Below are 22,520 nucleotides of genomic sequence, written 5' to 3'. Positions count from 1 at the left end.
ATTAAAAACACACGTAGGGTGGTATCCAATATTTCCAATTGTGGACTAGGGTTGCCAATTTAAATTTCATATATGCATTTAAGGGATACATACATTATCCACATTGTTAAATTAAATTATCCATAAGTTGACTTGCAAATAATTGGTCAAAGAGCTTTTGTATACTACCAATTGTATGGTATATATACTCAATCAACAAATGTGATTTCATAAAACTAGTCTATCCCCTTCAACTGTAGGCCGGGCTGGCCCGACCCAGCTCGGCCCAGGCCGGGTATGGGCCGGCCCACCAGTGAAAGCGGACCTGGGCTGGGCTCATTAGTTGAGATGGGCTCTAATTGGACCATTTTGTAAACCCAGGCCCAGGACCATATGAAGCCCAGTCCAAGCCCAGGACCAGGACCAGCACAGGCCCGAGCCCATCAGTGGCCCACCTTCTATAGTTAGTGCTTTTAAATGTAATTAGGTGATTAATTAGTTATAATAGTATATTTCCCTATTTATGCATGTCATCTTGTGCACGAGACATGTTAATCTTGTCTATTATTCCAATTTTTTTGGTGTCTCCGAATGGATTCAAACAGAAATAGTTTAATATCAACAAAAGTTTCCTACTAAATCATGATTGCGACATTCAATTTTGACTGTATCTAATTTTTTTTCTTATAGATTTTTTTTTTATCTAAGAGGTAAAAAAGATGGTTTTGAAGTTAAACCTTAAGAGTATTACGTATTCAAACCTTGTTTGATGAATAATTATAAATTTTTTAAAATTTGTTAGGTTCATATACTTGTAATTATAAAATGCAACATCAATTCATGTGTCATTACCTACTAACAAAACTAACAATATTGGTTATTCCTTTAGTTATACACTTTCTTTTAAATAGAATAAAGAATAGGAAAAATATTATTAACACAAAGTCAATAAAATGAACTTAAACACATTATTTAGATTTAGATTTAGTTAGTGAGATATAAATACAAGTTATATGTTTTATTTTGCATATAATACATTTACGATATTTTTAAAATATATAAACACAAAATTGAAATAAAACTCAGTCCAGTCTGGGCCCACATGGCAAGTGGGTCTAGGCCGGGCCGGGCTAAGCAAAATTTAAAAAAGCCCGGCCAGCCCAGCCCACTTGACATCTCTAACTGTAGCTGCTGTGATAATTGAAAAATTAATAACTATTTATCGGATCATGACTTTGGATACGAAGCAATCTTAAATATTTTAAGCCATTTGAGTCAATTGTCTTATCATTTAAATTATCTACTACTATCAATTAATGAGGTAATTAGTTATCGGCAAATGACAACCCTGGCCATATCAAAACTTTTTTTAAATAGTGTGGATTTGATCCTGATCTAAACCTTTGACTCACTGCTTAAAACTAAAGTTTTGCACACTTTAAGTTACCCTCACTAATACTAATTGCTTCTTCAACATATGGAGTAATAAAATATAAGAATAATACTGTAAATAAAAAGTACATTAAATATATCTGCAAATTAGCATCAAATGACTAATTATTTTTTTGTAAGGAACATCAAATGACTAAATACTACCCTAATAAAATGATGAAATTCAAATTAGACTAGAGCAGATATAGAGTGAACTGATACATATATCTAAGTTGTGGATACTCTTAATTTCATTTTTTATATTATAGCCACAGCAATGCTCTGTTCGCTCCTGAAGAAATTCTGCGGATCAACAACTGTCTTCACCCGAACAAGCCGATCGAAATTCCCACCAAAATATTTCTTCCCCCAAACACTCGCTTGTTTATAGCTCGTCTCTCCTACAACGTTGTTGACCCCGATATCAAGATCTCTGTAGTTGACATACGCCCCCCTCGGATTCTTCGAAACATAAGGAGCCATGTAATCATAAAGCCGCCGAAGCCAACCAATGTACCTCCCCGGATTCCGGCCATCGTAAATTTGCCAGTACACCACGCTGAACAAATTCTCCCCTCTGTGAGGGTACGGAATGGCGGAGCTTGAAATCTCCGCCATTCTCCCGCCGTAGGGGGTGAAGGCGAACTGCGCCATCGCCGCCTCTGCTTCGTAGAAAAGCCTCCATATGCCTCTTAGGCCGTGTTTGGGGATCGGTTTCTGCACGTAATCGGATTTTCCTTTGAAGTATATCTGCTGCGGCATAGTTCTGTTGAGCAGAATTTCGATCGGCGTCGCGATTGGGAATCCGGCGAAGTAGACGGTGGATCGGATCCAGCTCACCTCGGTGCAGTCTTCTCTTTTCAGGCCTAATTCTGGAAAGCTTTTTTGCATCAATGGAATCAATTTTTCGATGTTACCGAAGTAGATTGAGCTAAACGAAGCTTGGATCGTCATGTTCGTTTTGTTTTCGGTGGAATTGACTCTTCTTACAAGGACTCTCACGAGCAAATCTTTGTCGAATTTATGCGCGATGTATTGCCAGCGGTGGACCAGTTCAGTCGCGTTCTGTTCCAGTGTCCTGTCAATTGTGAAAACAGTGACAGTTTCTGGAACATCCACCAGTTGTAACTTCCAAGCAACGATCACGCCGAAACTGGCGCCTCCACCGCCTCTGATGGCCCAGAATAGATCCTCGCCCATTGATTTCCTGTCAAGGATTCTGCCGTTGACGTCGACTATTCTTGCATCGATGATGTTGTCCCCTGCCATTCCGTACTTTCTCAGCAGTGTGCCGTAGCCTCCTCCGCTGAAGTGGCCGCCGACCCCGACCGTTGGGCAAAGACCGGCCGGGAATCCCAGGACCGGGCTTTTCTCTGCTACCCTGTAGTAGATGGATCCGAGGCTCGCCCCGCCTCCGACCCATGCGGTTTTGGTTTCCACATCGACTTCGATTTCACTGAGTTTGAACAAATCGATGATCGCAAATGGGACTTGCGCCGTGTAAGATAGCCCCTCGAAGTCATGGCCCCCGCTTCGCGTTCTGATCTCTACACCGCTCTGTTTAGCGCATTGAATGAGAGGCGGGATTTGAGATTCGTGTTCTGGTGTTATGATCACTTGCGGTTTAGGCGTGGATTCCGTCAGGAATCTAAGGTTTTGGCCTAGGAATCTTAGGATGGGAGTGTAGGATGAGTTGTTTGGAGTGTAAACAATGTTTGAAATTGAAGAGTAGTTGTTGAATTGTTGGGAGAGACATTGAAGAAAATCTTGGTGTTCATGTGCACTTGAGCTTGACAATATGAGAAGAAGGATGAATGGAAGAGTAGGAATAATTGTAACAATCTTCATGATTTAGATATGATGACTTTGTGTAATTGGAGAAGCTTTTAGTTGTATTCTATTTATAGGATTTTTTGAAAAAGGTTGTCTAACAAAGCTAGAAATTAGAAAGAGGACATCAAGTTTGAATAAGGAGGCCATGTTTGAAACGTTACCAATCTGTCGTCAGTAGGGTCTGAGCAAAATGTCAGACAGAATAAATAATTTGGGTTTAATTGGAGGGTAAATTATCTAGATTATCTGAAATTTCCAAATATTCTGAATTTGATTGACATTATGTCATTATATATTTTTATTGCTTGAGTTGACAAAAGGTTATGGCCATATGACAATTTAAAAATATATGGAAGGAGTATACATATTTTTATACTTTGAATTAGTCTTCCTAGACTACAGTAATGATTACTCCCTCCGTCTCATTTTAGGAATCCCGATTTACCATTTTCGGATGTCTAATTTTAGGAGTCTCGATTGAAATATTTCATAAATGGTATATTCCATAATATAAAAAATTATTGTAAAATATTCCATAATAATTAGGTCTCACATTCCATTAACATTTTTCCACTCACATTTTATTATAAAACTAATATAAAAAAATAGGGCCCACATTCCACTATCTTTTTTCACCAACTTTTCTTTACATTTCTTAATACTCGTGTCGAACTCAACCGGGACTCCTTCAATGGAACAGAGGGAGTGATATAATTATAAATAGGTAAATAGGAGTATTTATGAGTTGCTGATGCTCTTACGCAGGTCTGTAAAACGTTGATTTATTGAGTAATAATATTTCAAATACACCCATCATATACAAAGGAAGCTCAAATTATTGCGGCGGCATAATCGATGTCAACGGCTTTTTGGGGTGTAATATTTGACAATTTTATAGAACCTAATTAATGTATTATTGATGTTTGACAAAATTGAATATTCACGTTCGTAAAATTAATTAAATCAATACAATTGGAAGAGATAAATGTAAGTAAGTACATAGTTGACCTTTTTAGATATTTTATATTGAAAATCAATTACTAAATACAGTTAACTTAAAATAAATTACATATGAATTATTCTGCAATAATTTACGAACATATTAAAATTTTTAATTAAATATCGACAAATTTTAAAAATAAATTGAATTATAGTATAATTATTTCGAATCAATCTCAAAATGATACAAAAAAATATCAAAAATATTTTATATCATTTCTTTTTTATTACTATAGAATAATAAAATTTATTTCAATATCACAAAACGTTATACATACATGTATAATTTAAGTATATTTATTTTTATTTAAAATATCTTGTCTAATATTTTTAACCAACAGTAATAGTGTTTACTACATGCTGGTTGAGTACTTCCATATTATTGAGACAAATATGATACATTTGGTCATTTGGTGACATACACTTGTTTGACTAAGCTTTCATATTTGAATTCCTGTTAACACTATCAATAATTAATATAATTATATAAAAAGTTGGAATTTCTAGATGATCACTATATTGACTAGCCGGCAAACCATATATTCGATTTTGTCAAAAGGTGTATGGATGTATTATATGCTGCGATATAGATATCATTATTATTTCCTCCGTCCACGAATAAGAGTCTCGTTCTTCCATTTTTGTCCGTCTACGAATAAGAGTCTCGGTTCATAATTACCATAAATGGTAAAGAGACCCTATATTCCACTAACTCATTCTACTCACATATTATTTAAAACTAATATATATAAATGGAACCCATATTCCACTAACTTTCTTCCACTCACTTTTTTTAACATTTCTTAAAGCCTGTGTCATTAGAAATGAGACTCTTAATTGTGGACAGAGGGAGTTATATATACACGGGTAGTTAATATACGACCTAAGAATTCCCCAACATTGAATCCAATTTAGCAAATTATGAATGATGTGTCGATCAAACATATTAAAACGTCGTCGTATTGTTACACATTTATCTTTTGAAAAAGAGAGCAAGTTAACATCCGCCTGTTACTCTTTGACTCTGACTCACCCACGTTTGTGATCAAATCAAACGTTTCAATAATATCATCACGCATTCGTTCTTGAAATTAATGGGTTTATTTGCTCAACATTTTTTCGAACAATGGACAAAACTTAAAAATAATCTTTATCTTTATTTTCAAAAAAGCTTAGTTGGTTTTTGGCCGTGCTTGATACTATTATACTATATCATTTTTATCTCCCATCACAAGTGTGGTGAAAACCTTCTGCATAAATAGGGAGGTCTAGGGATCAAATTTCACCGTTCCTCTATTCTGTAACGACTCCATATTGGGTATTTCTTGGAAGTTTATTTAACTTCAACATCCACAAATAATGCTAATAATTAATAGCTGGATATGTTATTCTTTATAATCTAGTTTACCATACATACTGATATTATGGCAGTAGTTAATGCAATTATACTAATTAGTATAGTAGTAGTACTATTTAAATTCTTACTGACTATGTTTTAGTGTCCGGATCGGCGGAATACTCTGTTCATTCTTGAAGAAATTTTCCGGGTCAACCATAGTCTTAACCCAAACGAGACGATCAAAATTGTTCTTGAAATATTTCGAGATTGTGTGGTAGAGCTGGCTGAGCGTTGCGCCGACCTCCATGCGGCTGTTTTCGCCTTCTCGTCCACGGTTACTGCCCAGAGGTTTCTCATGTCGACGATTACGAAAGGCTCCGACGAGGAGGTGTAGGAAAGGCCTTCGTAGTCGTGGCCGCCGCTCTTGACTCTGATCTGGAGGCCGAGAATGCGGGAGCAGCGGACTGCGGCTTGGATTTCCGACACGTGGAAAGGCGTGACGATGAGGTCGGGTTTCACCGGCGAGGCAGAAGCTGGCAAGAGATTTTGTGCTAGTAAAAGAGATGCGTATGTTGCATTTTGAGGAGTGTAGATTATATCAGTTGCTGAATTTGAGAGTTGGAATTGTTGGATTATGCATTCGAGAAGAATCGTGATAGCCATGATTGAGGGATGAAGAAGCTCCGAAGAGGAAGAGGGTTTGTCAAAATTAAGAGGAGGAATTTAACACTAGTACCATCCATTTCTTAACTTGTGCTCTGAGTGTTTGTTCATCTTCTATTTATAAATCCTACTAGTAAATTTTAAAGTTATGTCAATCTTCAACTATATATGTTACTAAGTGATTTGTATAAAACACTAAATATCTACTAATTATTTCATAGTCTTATTCAAAATACGACTATTTGTCCCAATTTGACCTGACACAAGTTTAAGAAAATGTAAAAGTGAGTTGAAAAGTTACTTACATATAGGTCTTGCTTTTATATACGTATTAGTTTTATAATGAAATGTGAGTGAGAATGAGTTAGTCAAATGTGAAATCCACTACTAAAAATCATAAAAGTGCACTAAAAAAACTCACTATTTAGTGACGGTTTCGTCACTAATCATCGAAATTTCCTCACTTAGCAGAGTTAGTGACAAATTAAGTATCGGCAGATCGTCATTAAAAAGCTCGTCAGTAAAAAATTTTATTGGCGGATTTGTCTATCACTAAAGTGACTAACTCACCCTATAACGGAAAACATATGCGGCTGTCATAATAAGTCTGCATTAGTGACGGTCTAATCTGTCACTAGTTAGTGACTGACGTTTTTCAATCATTTATCTGCCACTAGTTATTGAGTTCTCGGCTGCCATCACTGATTCTGTCATTAGTTAGAGTTTTTTTTTTATAGAGATAAAAGGTGATAAATTTTTAGAAATGGATGAAATGAAAATAAGTGAAAAATTTTAAGAGATGGAGGAAAGGAAGTACCAAAATATTAAACAAAATCCATACAATCTATGTGGTGTAAGGCCAGGTTGAAGGTAGCTCCATCCAGATATGATAAATCTATTCATCATAATAGTTTGTCGCCTATAGGCCACCACAAAAGGCACAACTTAATTTTTCAATTGGTCATCCAAATTAGCATGTGTTAAAAAACACTTTCAACTGTATATGTACAACTAGCTACTAGTACCACTACATTATAAATTTCATATCTAATTTTCTTCCTCAGTATAAAATGATTTATTAAGTAATTTAACAAATATATTTTAGAATTTATTGACTATTAAATTGGTGGTTCTTAATTAAATTTGAATTACTCAATCCGTCCTCTAAATATAAAAACATTTGAAATGACAAGTGTTTTAATGCAAAATATACAAAGTAAGAGAGATAGAATGAAAAGTATGTTAGTAAAAGTGAGTCCCCATCATTAAAGAGAAAGAAATTTCTTTAATTTTTTTTTAATTTTATTACTGTTGATTTCTCTTAAAAATTTTATTTTATTTTATTACTGTTGAAAATCATATGTATCATCTCTATCTTTTCAATAACTATATGAACCTACTTTGAGTACATGCACTATAAGGGTCCGTTTGATAACCTAGTAAAGCCAAGATATAGATATATAACCATTCATTTCTAAATGTTTGGTATCCTATTTACACTATCTCAAAGCCCGTGTAATTGACTATGGCCCATCTTGGCCCGGCAGATACAGCCTCAAAATGTGCAGATACGTATCTTACCAATTTGGTGGGATACTATTCCTACCTCAATTTATGGATCCAGACAAAATAAAAAATCTCCTCTGTACCCTTCTACCGTCAAATCTCAACGCTAGGGCAATCCTCCATTCACAACAATCCTCCATAGTTGACGCAGGGCATCGATTTGATTAGAATTTCATCTCTTCCATTCACAACAATCCTCCATGGCTGACGCTAGGGCATCGATTTGATTAGAATTTCATCTGCAAGGATTTCTTCTGGTCAGGTATTCCTTTTCCGTTTTTTCTCTATTTTTCTATGATCTTTTTCACCATTAAATTCTTTGTGAGTTATCAATTTGTTGTCAGTTTCGATTGAATTTTTCTACCCCCAATTCAACTGCTCAGTTCTTCCTTTTCCGTTCTTTCTCTATTTTTCTATGAACTTTTTCACCATGAAATTCTTGGTGAGTTATCAATTTGTCGATTGTGATTGAATGTTTCTACCCCCAATTCAATGTAATTGATGAGTTTCAAATATATTTGTTGTTTATTGTGATTGAATTTATCTGTCCCCAATTGAATAGATATAAATCGTGTGATTGAATTGTTCTGGCCACAATTCCATATTCTGCCTCCTGATTTTAGCCAAAAATAAAGCTTTTTACAGTGAATTTATCTGGCCACATCCAGCATAGAGCACAAGATTTTATTTGACAGATTATTGGATTGTTTGTAAATTTTTTCAAGGTTTGCCTTATATGTTTGGGTGTTTGAATCATTTGTAACTGAATTGTTGTCTAATATATAATCATATTATTATTTTTTTTATCAGATCACAAGATCACAGTGTTATGGAGACTGGTAAATTATCTAATGCATCAATTGCCTTAATACTTGAGGACATTATGCACAACTACAGGTTCGAAACAATGTGTATCCTTTACCTAATAGCTGCAAGGACTCGTAGCAGAGCGCGTAGTCGACGAGCAGCGTCTAGACAACCATTCACCATAATAAGTCGGATGCCAAATCAAGTTAATCACATGGATAGGTTAGTAGGAGCCACAGATGTCGATTGTGTGAACAACCTCCGAATGTACCGTAACACATTTGGGAGGTTATGTCAGTTACTTAGACATATAGGAGGTCTTACGGATGGGAAATATGTTGTTGTGGAGGAGCAAGTAGCTATATTCTTAAGTATCTTAGCACACCATAAAAAGAATAGGATTGTTAAATTTGATTTTTTGAGATCGGGACAGACAATATCTCACTATGTACATCGTGTTCTACATGCGATTTTAAAGATGCACACCCTTTTTTTGGTGAAGCCTGACCCAATAACCGATGATTGCCTTGATCCACGATGGAAGTGGTTTAAGGTAACTTTATATATGTTGATTCTAGCACTCGTTAAACCAATTCAATGCTGCTCACTTTGTTGTCGAAAATTATAGGGTTGTCTGGGAGCCCTTGATGGGACGTATATCAACATGCTTATGCCAAATGCAGACAAGCCAAGGTATCGGACACGAAAGGGACAAATATCGACAAACACATTGGCTGTGTGTGATCGATATATGAGGTTTGTTTATGTTTTACCGGGATGGGAAGGCTCGGCTGCAGATTCTAGAGTACTTCGTGACGCAGTCAATCGGGTTCATGGATTGCGAGTACCAAGAGGTAATTTAACATATCACACACCTAGTGCTCCACACATTGTCGGCTGACATCATTTTTTAAAATATTTGGTCACTTGTGAATTTTGTTTTATTTTATGGTATGAACATAGGGAATTATTACTTGTGCGACAATGGGTACGCAAACTGCGATGGATTCTTGACTCCATACAAAGCTGTACGTTACCATTTAAAGGATTGGGGCCCTATTGCAGAAATGCCTCAGAACCCAAAGGAAATTTTTAACATGAGACACACCAGAGCACGTAATGTGATTGAGAGAGCCTTTGCTGTACTAAAAATGCGTTGGGCAATTCTGCGTAGTGCAGCATTCTACCCGGTTAAAGTCCAAATTCGATTAATTATGGCCTGTTTTTTGCTTCATAATTTTATTCGCTCTGAGATGACATCTGATCCAATAGAGCAAGAAATAGATGGTGTTGAAGGTGATGAGGATGCTGGACATGATGACGAAGGGATAGAATTTGTGGATGGTGTAGAACCTTCAACGGAGTGGAACCAAAAACGTGAAGAAATGGCGCAAGTCATGTGGGACCAGGTGTGTGCAATTGCAATGCGTATTATTGCATTAAAATTTTATGCATGTGTTTTACAAATTTTTCCACTAAATTATGTTTCTGTTTTAATTTTGATGTGTCTTTCTTTTAAAATAATTTTCATTTCATATGTAGAGACAAGGTGCTGGAGCATGATGACACTATGTTGGTGCTGGATTGCAGTTGCGGAGGGGAAAATGTCTTTAGTGTGTGAGCAAGGCTGCACAATCATGGTGCAATGACTCTAGAAAAAATTTGAAGTCCAACTAGTTCTAATTTTCATAGCTATTGTGCTTGAATTATTTAGATTTGCAATAGGTAGTGGAACTGGTATCTAGTATTATTATTTCTCCTTTTTTATATTATGTTTTGGTGAACAAGTTGAACATGATATGCATGATGGTTATTATTTCTCTTTTTTGGCAATGTAGCTAATGGTTATTTTTGCTTTTAATGATTGGTCGTTGCTGTCTTGTGTGTTTGCCTGATGGTAGGGTGAGTTTTACCTTAAATGCTAGGGTGAGGTTTACCTAAGAGCTCTGCTCTCAGAAAAATCTCTGTTTTACTAAGAATCAAAAGCCTTGATGTTACTAATATTCAGTAAAAATCTCCAAATGTTGATTATACAGTAAAGGCAACAGAGAATTGGAATAAATGTTCAAAAGTTATAAATGATGTGGGGAAAATGAAAACCGACTAGGTAGCAAAGAAGACAAAAATAAGAAGAAATCAACAAAATTTCAGTAATCAAACTCATGCATAGGTAGTTGGCTGCAAGTTATTCAGTTTTGTTGCAGGCAAAGAATACATCCATGACCAATGCACAATCATCACACATCATCACTTGGAGACATGATGAAGATTTTATCCTCTTTATATATGAAAAGAATTTCATAATTTTTCTTCTCTAGAAGAGATAATATTTTTCTTCTATTAGCTATACATAAAATTTTCAATTAACTGCAATTCACCACAACTTGCACAAAAACACTACCCAATCACGTACAACTATTGGATATACTGAAAGAAAATAATATAAAGAAGAATGTATGAATGGTAAGGAAAAATAAGCAAACACAAAATAGATAATGATTCAAAATACGTTTCCAAGTTCAAAAAAACATCACAAAAAAAGGTTCACCATATGCGAAAATTGAAATTGGTTCAAAACACATTACTAAATTCAAAACATCTTAAAAAAAGGCTTCTTAGTCTATTATTCTCCAATAAAAAACATGAAATCATTTTGGCGAGAGCTGCTCCAACACCATTTGCACATACTCCTTCTTTGCTATCTCACGCAGCCCCATGAAAAAGTCGAGGCGTTCCACCTTATCCAGAATAAAGCCACACACGGCAAACTGTTGCCTAATTGTTAGGCCCGGCACAACTTCAACAAGATCGAACACTTCTTTTCGAGCTTTGGTGAGGTCAAACTCATATCCGATACGAGAAGCCAAGCATTGAAGACGATCATTGGTAGCATCGTGCATTTTTCCAAGCATATCAACGAGACCATCATCCATTTCTCCCAGAGCCTTGCGCTTCTTTGTCTTTGTCGATGTATTCTGCGTTATTGTTTCACCCACGTCATTAAATACACCTTCTGAGTCAGCAATAGGAGACTGTTGGTCGGGCACTTGGTTGGGCATGAAGAAATCTCCGAAGCCTGCATTATAGTTATTACCTTCGCCAAGCCCCCCGAGGTTCTCTTGTGAGCATATGTTGTTTACTGCATCCATTATGTCCTCCGCGCCTTCCCCGTTGGCTCGATCCTTACCAAAAATCTCCTTCCAGTCGTCAAAGTAGGGCCATGATTTGGCACGCATGAACTTTGCATTTCCATCTTTCTGCAAAAAAATAAATTAAGAAAATTTAGCATCAATTATCAATCAAACCTTCACAATCAATAAAGAAAAAGTTTTATCAGCAATAAAACTAAGTAAAGAAGATTTGAGAATGATAAATTACTTTTTCTCGGAGAAAAGAAAATTAATCAAGCCACGTCCTAGTCATGGTGAATAAAAATTGGCAAAATTTATGTTTACTTCTTTCCCTTCTCAAATAAAAGAAAATTAATCAAGCCACGTACTATAGATTATTGCTACACAATTCAGTTTCTATACACAGGCATACCTTCACAATTTCTGCCCACTGTTGGTCATCACAGTCAATTTTGTGGTCTTCATTCAGATTAAAACCGACACCACTTAAATTAAGGATCTGTTGAAGAGAGTAATAGCTCTTTTTCCATGCAGACACCTTCGATATGATATTGGGATTAACCTTCAGATCAGTTGTCGGAAACTCGCGGCGTAGCGCCTCTTCCAGCCTAACAAGGTATCCGGCGCGAAATCCATTATCAGATTTCCAACCCTGAGCAACGAGCTCCTTCAAGGTCGCGAGTAGAACCCCTTCCTCCCGATCAGTCCAAATACGCCGAGTCCTTTCGCTTTTGGGTTGTTGGGGTCGAAGACCCCCGCCAGTTCCTGGTCGTAATATCATTCAAACACACACCAAATTCAGCGCATATGATTCTGCGGAATTAACGAGGCCAAAATGAATTATCTAAACACAAACCGCGACCACCAGAAGAGGAGCCCACGATTGCTTTGCTACCCCGGAAATCAGCCATGTGGCCTAGAAAAACCAACTACATCATGTTTGGCCATGACAATCACACACATATAGTGAAAAAACACAACACGTGAAGATTTAGAAGAATTTAATAGAGAGCCTAATAGTAAGATTTAATAGAGAGCCTAATGCCAGTAACAGAAGTTTGTTTACCTTTCGAAGAATCGTGCACAAGAACGAAGCCGCTTGAGAAATAAGGAGGAGGGGAAGGAGAGTGAAATGCGATGTTCTTTTTTGTTTCTCCCACGTAGAGTATATATAGGAAATAAACAGATTCAATCATTTAGGTTTAGAGGGAGCCGCCATAGTAAGGATGGAAAAAAGAGCGCCAAATTTTTGATATCAGATTCAATCATTTAGGTTTAGAGGGATCCGCCATCAGAAATAAGGAGGGAAAGAAGAGCGCCAAATATTTGATATCAGATTCAATCATTTAGGTTTAGAGGGATCCGCCATTAGAAATAAGGAGGGAAAGAAGAGCGCCAAATTTTTGATATTGTTTTTTGTTTCCAGTATATAGGAACGAAAGGATTTGATTAATGCACAAGATTTGATTTGTTAGCTACTTCACGAATTACAAATAATTAAATATTACTTGAAAAGAAATATTGTTTTGTTAAAAATCCTCTGATCACATACCTCTTTTAATATGACACTCAAATATTGTTGCATGAAGCGGGTAAATTTCTTGAGAAGATACTCGGGCGCTAGTACGTACTAACATATTATTGTTTTGTAAAGATGTTTTAATACACATAATAGATCTTCTCGGGTGCTAGTACGTACTAACATATTATTGTTTTGTAAAGATGTTTTAATACACATAATAGAGAGTTTTCACATGGCATCATTTTAAGAAATGAGAAATACTTTAAAACAATTGAGATTTGATTATGGAGTAGCACAAAGTTTAAGAAAAAAGCAATTCTCACTAAAGAGAAAGAGGAAAAAGTTGCGAGAGCATTTAGCTAAGGGAGACAGGAACCGTTGCACAACCTTATAGGAATAAGGACAATTTTGCAATCTTACAACAAAAGGTCATAAACTTCTGCACATCTTGATACTTATAAACCACAACCAAACTTTATGGAACATAAATACAAGTGTTAAATCCAAAGCTTGCTACTGACAGCCTAGATTGTCAAAGCTTGGGCCGTATTCTACATTCTACATCAAATGACAGGTCATCAAAGAAATACTTGAACAGAGATCACAGAACATACTCAGCCAAGACAAGTTTTTAATATAACCAACATGATCAACAGGTCATATTCAACGTAGCTAGCATAAAAACACTAGCTAATCAAGTACACCTATTGGATTTTATTGAAAGAAAATGATAGAAAGAAGAATGGATAGATGACAAGGAAAAATAAGCAAACACAAAATATATATTGGTTCAAACCACATTTCCTAGTGACAAAAAACATCACAAAATAGCTTCATCATACTGAAAATAAATATTGGTTCAAAAACATTACTAAATTCAAAACATCATAAAAACGCTTGTCTTATTCTAAGTCTCTGTAAGGAGCTTGCTGGTCAGGCTTTGGATGGGCATGAAGAAATATCCGAAGTCCACACTATGGCGTGTCTTCCACGTTGGCTCTGTCCTTACCAAATATTTGCTTCCAATCGTCAAAGTAAGGCCATGATCGGTCACGCATGAACCTTACATATACATCTTTCTGCAATAAAAAAGTAAGAAAATCCTGCATCACTTATCAGTAATGAAACAAAAGTAAGAAGTAAGAAAATTTATCAGTAAAAAGTAAGAAAACCCTGCATCACTTATCATACTTACTATAATTAAAAAGAGTTTTTATCAGTAATGAAACAAAAGTAAAGAAGCATATAGATGATTTGAGAATGATAGGAATCACTTTTTTCTCAAAAGAAAAGAAATAAAATAAGCCGCTTCCTAGACACATTGAATAAACAATTGAGAAAATTTATTTTACATCTTCCATCCAACAAAGAGCGTAATATGTATACTACAAATTAGATCATTAGACACAAGCATACCTCCACAATTTCTGCCCACTGCTGGTCGTCACAGTCGATTCTGTGGTCTCCATTCAAATTAAAAGCAACCCCGCTCTGCTTAAGGATATATTCGAGAGTGTAATAACTTTTTTTCCATGCAGACACCTTCGATATGATATTGGGATAAACCTTCAGATCCGTTGTTGGAAACTCGCGGCGTAGCGCCTCTTCCAGTCTAACAAGGTATCCGGCACGGAATCCATGATCTGATTTCCAACCTTGAACAACAAGCTCCTTCAAGGTCGTCAGTAGAACATCTTCCTCCCGATCAGTCCATATACGTCGATTCAAAATACCTTGAAAATCAGCCATGTTGCCTAGAAACCAACGACGTCAAGTTTGGACACGACGATCGCACATATAGTGAAAATACAAATAATTTGAAGATTTTTTGGAAGATTTAACGTGTATGAAGTGTGTGCATAATCTTCTTGTTAATTATTTACAAAACATGGTTCAATAACAAGAGTATTTACCTTTCAAGAATAGTGCACAAGAAGAACAAAAGCCGCCGCTCGTGAGTATTAAGGAGGGAAAAGAGAGAGCAGAAATTGGAAGTTCAGTTTTTTGTCCCACGCAGAGTATATATAGGAAATCAAATGATTTAGGTTTGAGCGTGAGATTATAAGGGAAAAAATAAGCCAATTGTGATATTCTTTTTTTATTGAATGGAATTTAAAAGATTTGATTAGGCAATACAAAGGACAATCTAGGAAATAAATTAATTTATTAAGGTCAAATTTGTCATTGCATATCTATTTCTTATTTCATAACTTTCCTACCAAACAAAGTGGGCTTTTTAGAAAAATAATTAACTAGGTTATCAAACGTGTGTTATTAAAATTATATCTTTTCCTAACTTGGCTTTAAATCTAGATCACTAACTAACCTAGGTATATTCCACACCACTTATCAAACGGACCCTAAACGCAGTATACCCTTTCTGGGATCATTAATACACAAGAATGAGGCGGTGCAACCAACACATTTGACACTTCAAATTTCTTTTTCTATATTACTAGAATGAAAGATGACAAACATAGAAGAAGAGAAAAATTATACACCTCTAAATATTTTCTCAGCTAATTAACATATCAATTAGTAGTACTATATTAGAATATGTAGACTATTATAATTTATAAGGTGTCAAATGTACCATACAATAAAAGGTTTATTATATAGTTTATAAGTTGAAGGTTTTTTAGTTTATAACTTTAATTTTGGAGAGTTTGTTTTATATTACCCTGGACATGACATTAAGAAAGATTCAATTATAACACGGACTTTGAGAAAAAAAATAGTTAAATTATATCCTACATTTTGAATACAGATTAAGCATAAAATTTAGATTATTTTATAGCTCGAGCTTACAAAAAAGTTTCAATTATAGCCATAAACTTTAGGAAATTGTTCAATTATAGCCAGCAATAACAACAAGGTCAAGTTTGCAGTTAATATATATAAATTTTATAATTAGCTTCATTTGATTGATGCATCATGAGCTAATATGTCAATCACGCCAAAATAATTTTCAAAACTAAGGCTAGAATTATTTTTCTCAGTATTTAAGCTATAATTTTTTTTTTTTTATCAAAATTCATATTCTAATTACTCCATTATTTTTCCAAAATTTAGACTATTAAACAGAATAACCCAAAGTTAAAGCTATGAATTGAAAAAAAAAACTAAAAGTTCACACTGCATATATATTGTTAAAAATTCTAATTAAAATACAAAAATCCAAATTTCCTATTTTTTTAAAATTTTTATACAATTACAGTTTGCGATTGGTGTTGGCGTTGATAGTTTAGTTGAATCATTCATTTATTTTTTGGTTTCAAATAGCAAGAGATTTTTTGTTTGTGTTTTTTTCTGAAATTTTCTCATATCTAGTACTCCCTCCGTCCCTCTATAGCTGAGTCGTATTCCTTCGTATTTCTTTTTTGGTTGTGCCACTGTAGCTGAGTCATATCCTATATATTTTAGTTAAAAACACCAACTTTTCTTCTATCTTACTTTACTATCTCTTACTTTATTCTCTATTCATCTCTCTACCTTTTTCTTTTCCTATTTTATTCTTCCTTCACCTTTTTAACACAATTTCTTAAATCTCCTGAAAAGAAATGTTTCTATTACAGAGGGACAGAGTCCATAAAAAATAGTCTCATTTTGTTATTTTAAGATGTCTATGAAAAATAATCTCATTTCAAAAAAGGAAACTTTCTCTCATTTTTTATCCATTTTTCCTCGTCTCTCTTACTTTTTGTCTTTCAGTCTCTTACTTTATCTATTTTCTCTTCCCTATCTTAATATACTAATTTATCATCAAAATTCGTGTCGTCAATGAAACTATTATTCGTGGACGTAGAGAGTAGCTATTAATTGATTTATGTTTTTATTTTGTTATATACATAGATTTTCTCATAGCAAGATTAATTCATTCATCTTACTGTGTAGTAATGAATTCATTATAAACTCTAGGGATCAAATCACCAAAAATCCACTAATTATCGAGACTTTTTCAGTTCAATAGTTGAGATATAGTTATTCTCTCAATATACAAAAAACAAAAACAAAGCAATCTATTGATTAAGTACAACACGCAATGGGAAACACTAACACTAGGATCTTCACCGATCTAAATCCAAGATATCCAAGATTATCACCTACACACTCAACTATAAATGGTGACACGAGTGAAGTTGAGAATGGGCCAGCTAGGTAAGTTGGGCCTCACACATATTTGGGCAGTGACATATAAAAAATAGCTGAACTCGATTATGGATAAGACCAATAACGCAAGTGCCAATACATAAATTTTTAAATAAAATAGCAAAAATAGTTTATTCATCAATCATCCAACATTTTGTCGACCTTCTAATTTCGAATAAGTACCTAATATGGGTTATGAAGTCCATCTTCTAAGTACGATCCCAATGGCGGAATACTTTGCTCGTTTCTGAAGAAATTTGAGGGGTCGAATTTAGTCTTCACACGAACCAATCTTTTAAAATTATTCTTAAAATATTTGAGCCCCCAAACACTAGCTTGATCGTAGCTCGTATTCCCAGCTTCATTGTTTCTTCCGATATCGAGATCTTTGTAGTTGAAGTAAGCCCCCCTCGGATTCCGGGTGACGTAGCGCGCCATGAAGCCGTAGAGCCGTCTGATCGCATCAAGGCGCGCTTGTGATTCTGATTCACTCCTCCAACCCATTTCGTATAGGATCATGAATATGTTCCCCTTCCGATGAGGAAACGGCGTTTCCTCATCGGAGAAGGTGTTCATAACTCCCCCGTAAGGACTAAACTGCAAGTCATACCCTTCTTCTTCTAGAAGAAACCTCCATAACTCTGTCAGGCCGCTCACTGGCATCGGAGAGCTCACGTAGTCGGATTTTCCTTTGTAGTAGCCGGCGCCGCCTACCGGCGTCCGGTCCAGCAAAACGTCCACCGTCCGATTCTCGATTCTCGCGAAGAAAACAGCTGATTCGATCCAGCTCATCTCGATGCAGTCTGATTTAATTAATCCGAGTTCGGGAAATTGCTCTTCCATTATTGCCAGAAGATCGTGGGTCCCACCGAGGTACAGCGCGGCAAACGATGCCACGACTGTACGGTCTCCTGTCTCTGGGCTGCGGCCCAGATCCAGGAAAAGTCTGATGAGAAGATTCTCGTCCATTTTGTGGGCGATGTATTGCCATTTGTGGACTAGCTCTGTCGCGTTTTCCTCCAACGTTCGTGTCACTCTGAAGACCGTGACGGTTTCCGGGACGGAGACTAGCGTCACGGTGAATTCTAGAACAATCCCGAAGCTGGTACCTCCGCCGCCTCTGATTGCCCAGAACAGATCCTCGCCCATGCTTTTCCGGTCCAGGGTTTCACCGTCGGCGTTGATGACCTTAGCGTCGACGATGTGGTCGAGGGAGAGGCCGTGCTTGCGGGCTATCATGCCGTAGCCGCCGCCGGTGAAGTGGCCGCCGACGCCGACGGTGGGGCAAGCGCCGGCGGGGAAAGCGAGAGTCCTGCTTTTGAGGGAGATTGTGTAGTAGAGCTGGCCGAGCGTTGCGCCGACCTCCACGCGGGCTGTTTTCGCCTTCTCGTCGACGTTTACTGCCCGGAAGTTTCTCATGTCGACGATTACGAAAGGCTCGGATGCGGAGGTGTGGGAAAGGCCTTCGTAGTCGTGGCCGCCGCTCTTGACTCTGATCTGGAGGCCGAGAAGCCGGGAGCAGCGGACTGCGGCCTGGATTTCCGACACGTGGAACGGCGTGACGATGAGGTCGGGTTTCACCGGCGAGGAGGAAGCTGGCCGGAGATTTTGTGCTAGTAAAAGAGATGCGTATGTTGCATTTTGAGGAGTGTAGATTATATCAGTTGCTGAATTTGAGAGTTGGAATTCATGGATTAAGCATTCGAGAAAATCGTGGTAGCCATGATTGATGGAAGAAGAAGCTCCGAAGAGGAAAAGGTTTGTCAATATTAAGAGAAGGAATTTAACACTATTTCGATCCATTTCTTAACTTGTGCTTTGACTGTTTGTTCATCTTCTATTTGAACATACGTCAATCTTCAATTATGTTATTAAGTGAAAAACGCACTAAAATATCTAAACTAATTCTACAGTCCTATTCAAATTGACTCATTTTTAAAAGATGAAACATTATAACTAATCATTTGTACCCTGTAGGCCACCACAAGAAAGGGCACAACATAATTTTTCAATTGGTCATCCAAATTAAAAACACTAGCATGTGTAAGTACCACAGCCACTACATTCAATAATATCCGTATTGGCAAGTGTTAAAAAATTGAAGTACTTTATTTCTAATTTTCTATACTATATAAAATTACTCCCGTTCCGGATAATTCGTCCCACTTTGACCGGGTATGAGTTTTAAAAAATGTAATGAAAGTGAATTAAAATTAGTGGAATGTGGGTCCTACTTTTATATATTAGTTTTATAATAAAATGTAAGTAGGAATTAGTTAGTGGAATATGAGGTCCACTGTCAAAAATGGTAAAAAGTGAAATAGGACAAATTATGTGGGACGGACCAAAATGAAAAAAATGGGACAAGTTATTCGGAAGAGTATTTATTAAATAATTTCAGAATTATATTGGACAGTTTTGAATATTAAATTGGTGGTTTCAAGTTAAATCTGAACTAGTAGTATCTCTTTTCTCAACAAAATGATGAAATATTGTAGGTGTTACATCTGATTTTATGATTTTTCTAAAGCCCATGACTATTTTATTGCTGCTGGAAATTAAATGCATCATCTCATCTCAACCATTTCAAAAACTGTGTGGAATCTACCTTGAGTATATGCAGGCAACTGTATACCCATTTTGGGACCATTTATCAACTTGCACATTTTCCATGTATTTTTTATAAGGGTGTCTCCACCGGCTGACGTCCCGGTAGGACATCGCCGACGTCCGACCGGACATCCGCCGTAGTGAGCGGGACGTCCGCCCACGCACGTCCCGAGTGCCCCTCCCATGGCCTCGTCCCTCGCGCGCACGTCCGACCGGACATCCGCCACAGTGGCGAAGGCCGGACATCCCGGTCGGACGTCCAAGATTTTTAATTTTTTTTTTTAATAAACTCTATAAATAGGGCTCCCCCAACTTCATTTCATTCACACCACTTGTGTTGACAAGTTTCTCTCTCTAAATCTACAAATTTCATTTCTACTACAATGGAGTACAATAGAAACTCCCCCACCACGAGCGGAGGAAACACACCCTCGATTCCCATCGGATCGGAGGGAAATTTTGCGGGGATGAATCCCCAAATGGCGGGGATGGCGGGGATGGGCGGTATGCCGGCGATGACTCCCCAAATGTTCTACAATATGTACACTTGGATGAGTCAGATGGGTCAGATGATGCCAGGGGCAGCGGGTATGCCGACAAATATGTCGGGGATGGGTGGGACGATGTCAGGGGCAGCCGGGGATGGGCGGTATGCCGCCAAATATGGCGGCGGGGGGGGGGGGGGGGGGGGGGGGGGGGATGATGCCCGGGGCAGTGGGGATGGGCCGTACGCGGCCAAATATGTCGGTGGGTGGGTCGATGGAGAGGCGGAGCTCGAGGACGCCTAGGGAATCTGTCTATCGGCCATATATAGATTTGTTGGCCGATGATTCCCCTGTTCCGGAGACTCAGTACGCCGGCATCGAGACTTTCTCTTTTGAGGATCTGGGGCTATCGTCGATCCGTGAGACTCCCGATGAGGCGGAGCCAGCTGCATGGGGCAGGAGCAAAGGCAAGGGCAAGGCCAGGGGCGGGGGTAGGGGCAAGGGCAATGGCAAAGTCCCGAGCTCTTCCTCGCACACGGGGGCAGAGGAGGAGGAGGGCGAGGATGAAACTGAGAGGAGGACGATCTGGTCCGTGTGGGAAAATGCCGCGCTTGCGAAGGCATGGATCGGTGTTGTCGAGGATCCCTATGTCGGGGCGAACCAGTATGTAGACCGAATGTGGCATCGCATTAGTGCCGCCTACTGCAACGTCAAACCGTCTGGGGCAAAGCTTCGCACACCCGAGCAATGCCGGAAACAGTGGCTTCGGTTGAGGCCTAAGCTCAGTCGTTTTGCCGCCCTCTACCAAAACAACATGCGCATGGTAACCAGCAGCATGTCTGAGGATGACGTGAAGAGAAAAACCTTGGCCTAGTACCCCAACAAAGAGTTGAACATCAAAGAGTTTGACCAGTGGGAGGCCTTTCTCGTGGTCAAGGATTCGCAAAAGTTTGCGATTGGTGTCGAATCGGGCTGGAAGCGGACGAAGATCAACTCTTCCGGTGAGTACAGCAGCAGTGCTGGTTCGCACGAGCTCCCTGAAGCCGAGGAAGTGGCCCCGCTACCACGAACAGACTCTCGTCGTCGTCGTCGCCCGATGGGGCAACAGGCTGCGTAGCGGATGGCGAGGGGAAGAGGCAGCGGGTCCTACGAGGTCGAATCGGAGTCCCCAGGAGGCCAGTGTTGAAAAGGCTGTGCAAGGATGTGGTCAACCAATGTCGGCGCGATTTAAGGATGCCACCCATTGATGATTATGGCGTTGAGATCGGGGGCGGGGACGTTGGAGGCGGCAGCGGCACGGGCGACGGGGACGAGGACGAGGAGGAGGAGTGAGAGCCGAGGGTATTATGTAATTTTATTTTTAAACTATATTTTTTTTAAAATTATGTAATTTTTTTTAATTATGTAATTTTTTTAATGTAATTTTTTTAATGAAGTTTTCGAATTTTCCCGTATTCCGTTTCGACGTATTAATTCCGTAAATTTTTAGTCTGTAAATTGAATAATTGTGGGAAGGGCTAGTGGAAGTCCTAGTGGGAAGTCCTAGTGCAGTGGGAAGGGCTAGTGATGTGGCAGTGGAATGGGAAGGGCTAGTGCTGACGTGGCAGACAGTTTTTGTGGAAAGGGCTAGTGGAAGTCCTAATGGGAGGGACGCCACCGGAGACACCCTAAGTTCGCAGTCATTAATACACAAGAACCACCGACACATTTAACACTTCAATTTCTTTTTCAGTATTGCTATAATGAAAGATGGAAAACATAGAAAAGAAATATGATACACCTTCTAATATTTTCTCAGTTAATAGAATATGTTGATTAGTATAAGGTGTCAAATGTAATGGCATTATCTCAACTAAATTAACCGTAAAATAAAAGGTTATAAGTATAATTATCTTTTATAATTGATGTTTTTTTAGTTTATAACTTCAATTTTGGAGATTTTATTTTTATACTACGTAGTACTACGTACCTGGACTTGACATGAAAGATTTAATTATAGCACGGAG

At 37.8% G+C, this 22,520-nt stretch overlaps 3 protein-coding genes and 1 pseudogene across 4 annotated transcripts; all 4 read right to left on the bottom strand.

Annotated features, from left to right (window-relative positions):
• Window positions 1-1,484: 1,484 nt before the first annotated feature.
• On the bottom strand, window positions 1,485-3,289 carry LOC125203799 (berberine bridge enzyme-like 18). Its single transcript, XM_048102249.2, has one exon. It carries the CDS (start codon window positions 3,256-3,258, stop codon window positions 1,669-1,671), a length of 1,590 nt encoding a protein of 529 aa, XP_047958206.1. The 5' UTR covers window positions 3,259-3,289; the 3' UTR covers window positions 1,485-1,668.
• Window positions 3,290-11,265: 7,976 nt separating this feature from the next.
• Window positions 11,266-12,659, bottom strand: LOC148923867 (uncharacterized). The gene is made up of 3 exons (XM_089061113.1): window positions 12,605-12,659; window positions 12,161-12,513; window positions 11,266-11,874 (listed from the first exon to the last, which is right to left on the bottom strand). The coding sequence occupies exons 1-3, from the start codon at window positions 12,657-12,659 to the stop codon at window positions 11,266-11,268; spliced, it is 1,017 nt and encodes a 338-aa protein (XP_088917239.1).
• A 1,431-nt stretch (window positions 12,660-14,090) lies between these two features.
• Window positions 14,091-15,139, bottom strand: LOC125208272 (uncharacterized). 2 transcript variants are annotated; one of them, XM_089062106.1, is made up of 2 exons: window positions 14,687-15,139; window positions 14,091-14,373 (listed from the first exon to the last, which is right to left on the bottom strand). In XM_089062106.1, the coding sequence occupies exons 1-2, from the start codon at window positions 15,017-15,019 to the stop codon at window positions 14,245-14,247; spliced, it is 462 nt and encodes a 153-aa protein (XP_088918232.1). In that variant the 5' UTR covers window positions 15,020-15,139; the 3' UTR covers window positions 14,091-14,244. The 2 variants fall into 2 exon arrangements, with proteins under 2 accessions (XP_088918232.1, XP_047963813.1); XM_048107856.2 differs by having other exon boundaries at window positions 14,091-14,349.
• Window positions 15,140-17,516: 2,377 nt separating this feature from the next.
• LOC125204419 (berberine bridge enzyme-like 18 pseudogene) lies at window positions 17,517-19,289 on the bottom strand (annotated as a pseudogene).
• Window positions 19,290-22,520: the final 3,231 nt, after the last annotated feature.

Source organism: Salvia hispanica, chromosome 6 (assembly GCF_029641045.1).
Source record: "Salvia hispanica isolate PSC_SH4W2 chromosome 6, Shi_PSC_v1, whole genome shotgun sequence".
NCBI lineage: Eukaryota > Viridiplantae > Streptophyta > Magnoliopsida > Lamiales > Lamiaceae > Salvia > Salvia hispanica.
The sequence above is the reverse complement of the archived record's forward strand: the minus strand, read 5'-3'. Positions and strand labels throughout refer to the sequence as shown.

Excerpts from the sequence above, each read along its gene's own strand:
- LOC125203799 (XM_048102249.2), bottom strand. The coding sequence starts at position 3,258 with ATGAAGATTGTTACAATTATTCCTACTCTTCCATTCATCCTTCTTCTC.
- LOC148923867 (XM_089061113.1), bottom strand. The coding sequence starts at position 12,659 with ATGGCTGATTTCCGGGGTAGCAAAGCAATCGTGGGCTCCTCTTCTGGT. Across the intron at positions 12,514-12,604 it reads CTCCTCTTCTGGTGGTCGCG|GAACTGGCGGGGGTCTTCGA; the intron begins GTTTGTGTTTAG and ends TATTACGACCAG. Across the intron at positions 11,875-12,160 it reads AGTGGGCAGAAATTGTGAAG|AAAGATGGAAATGCAAAGTT; the intron begins GTATGCCTGTGT and ends ATTTTTTTGCAG.
- LOC125208272 (XM_089062106.1), bottom strand. The coding sequence starts at position 15,019 with ATGGCTGATTTTCAAGGTATTTTGAATCGACGTATATGGACTGATCGG. Across the intron at positions 14,374-14,686 it reads AGTGGGCAGAAATTGTGGAG|GATTTTCTTACTTTTTTATT; the intron begins GTATGCTTGTGT and ends TAAGTGATGCAG.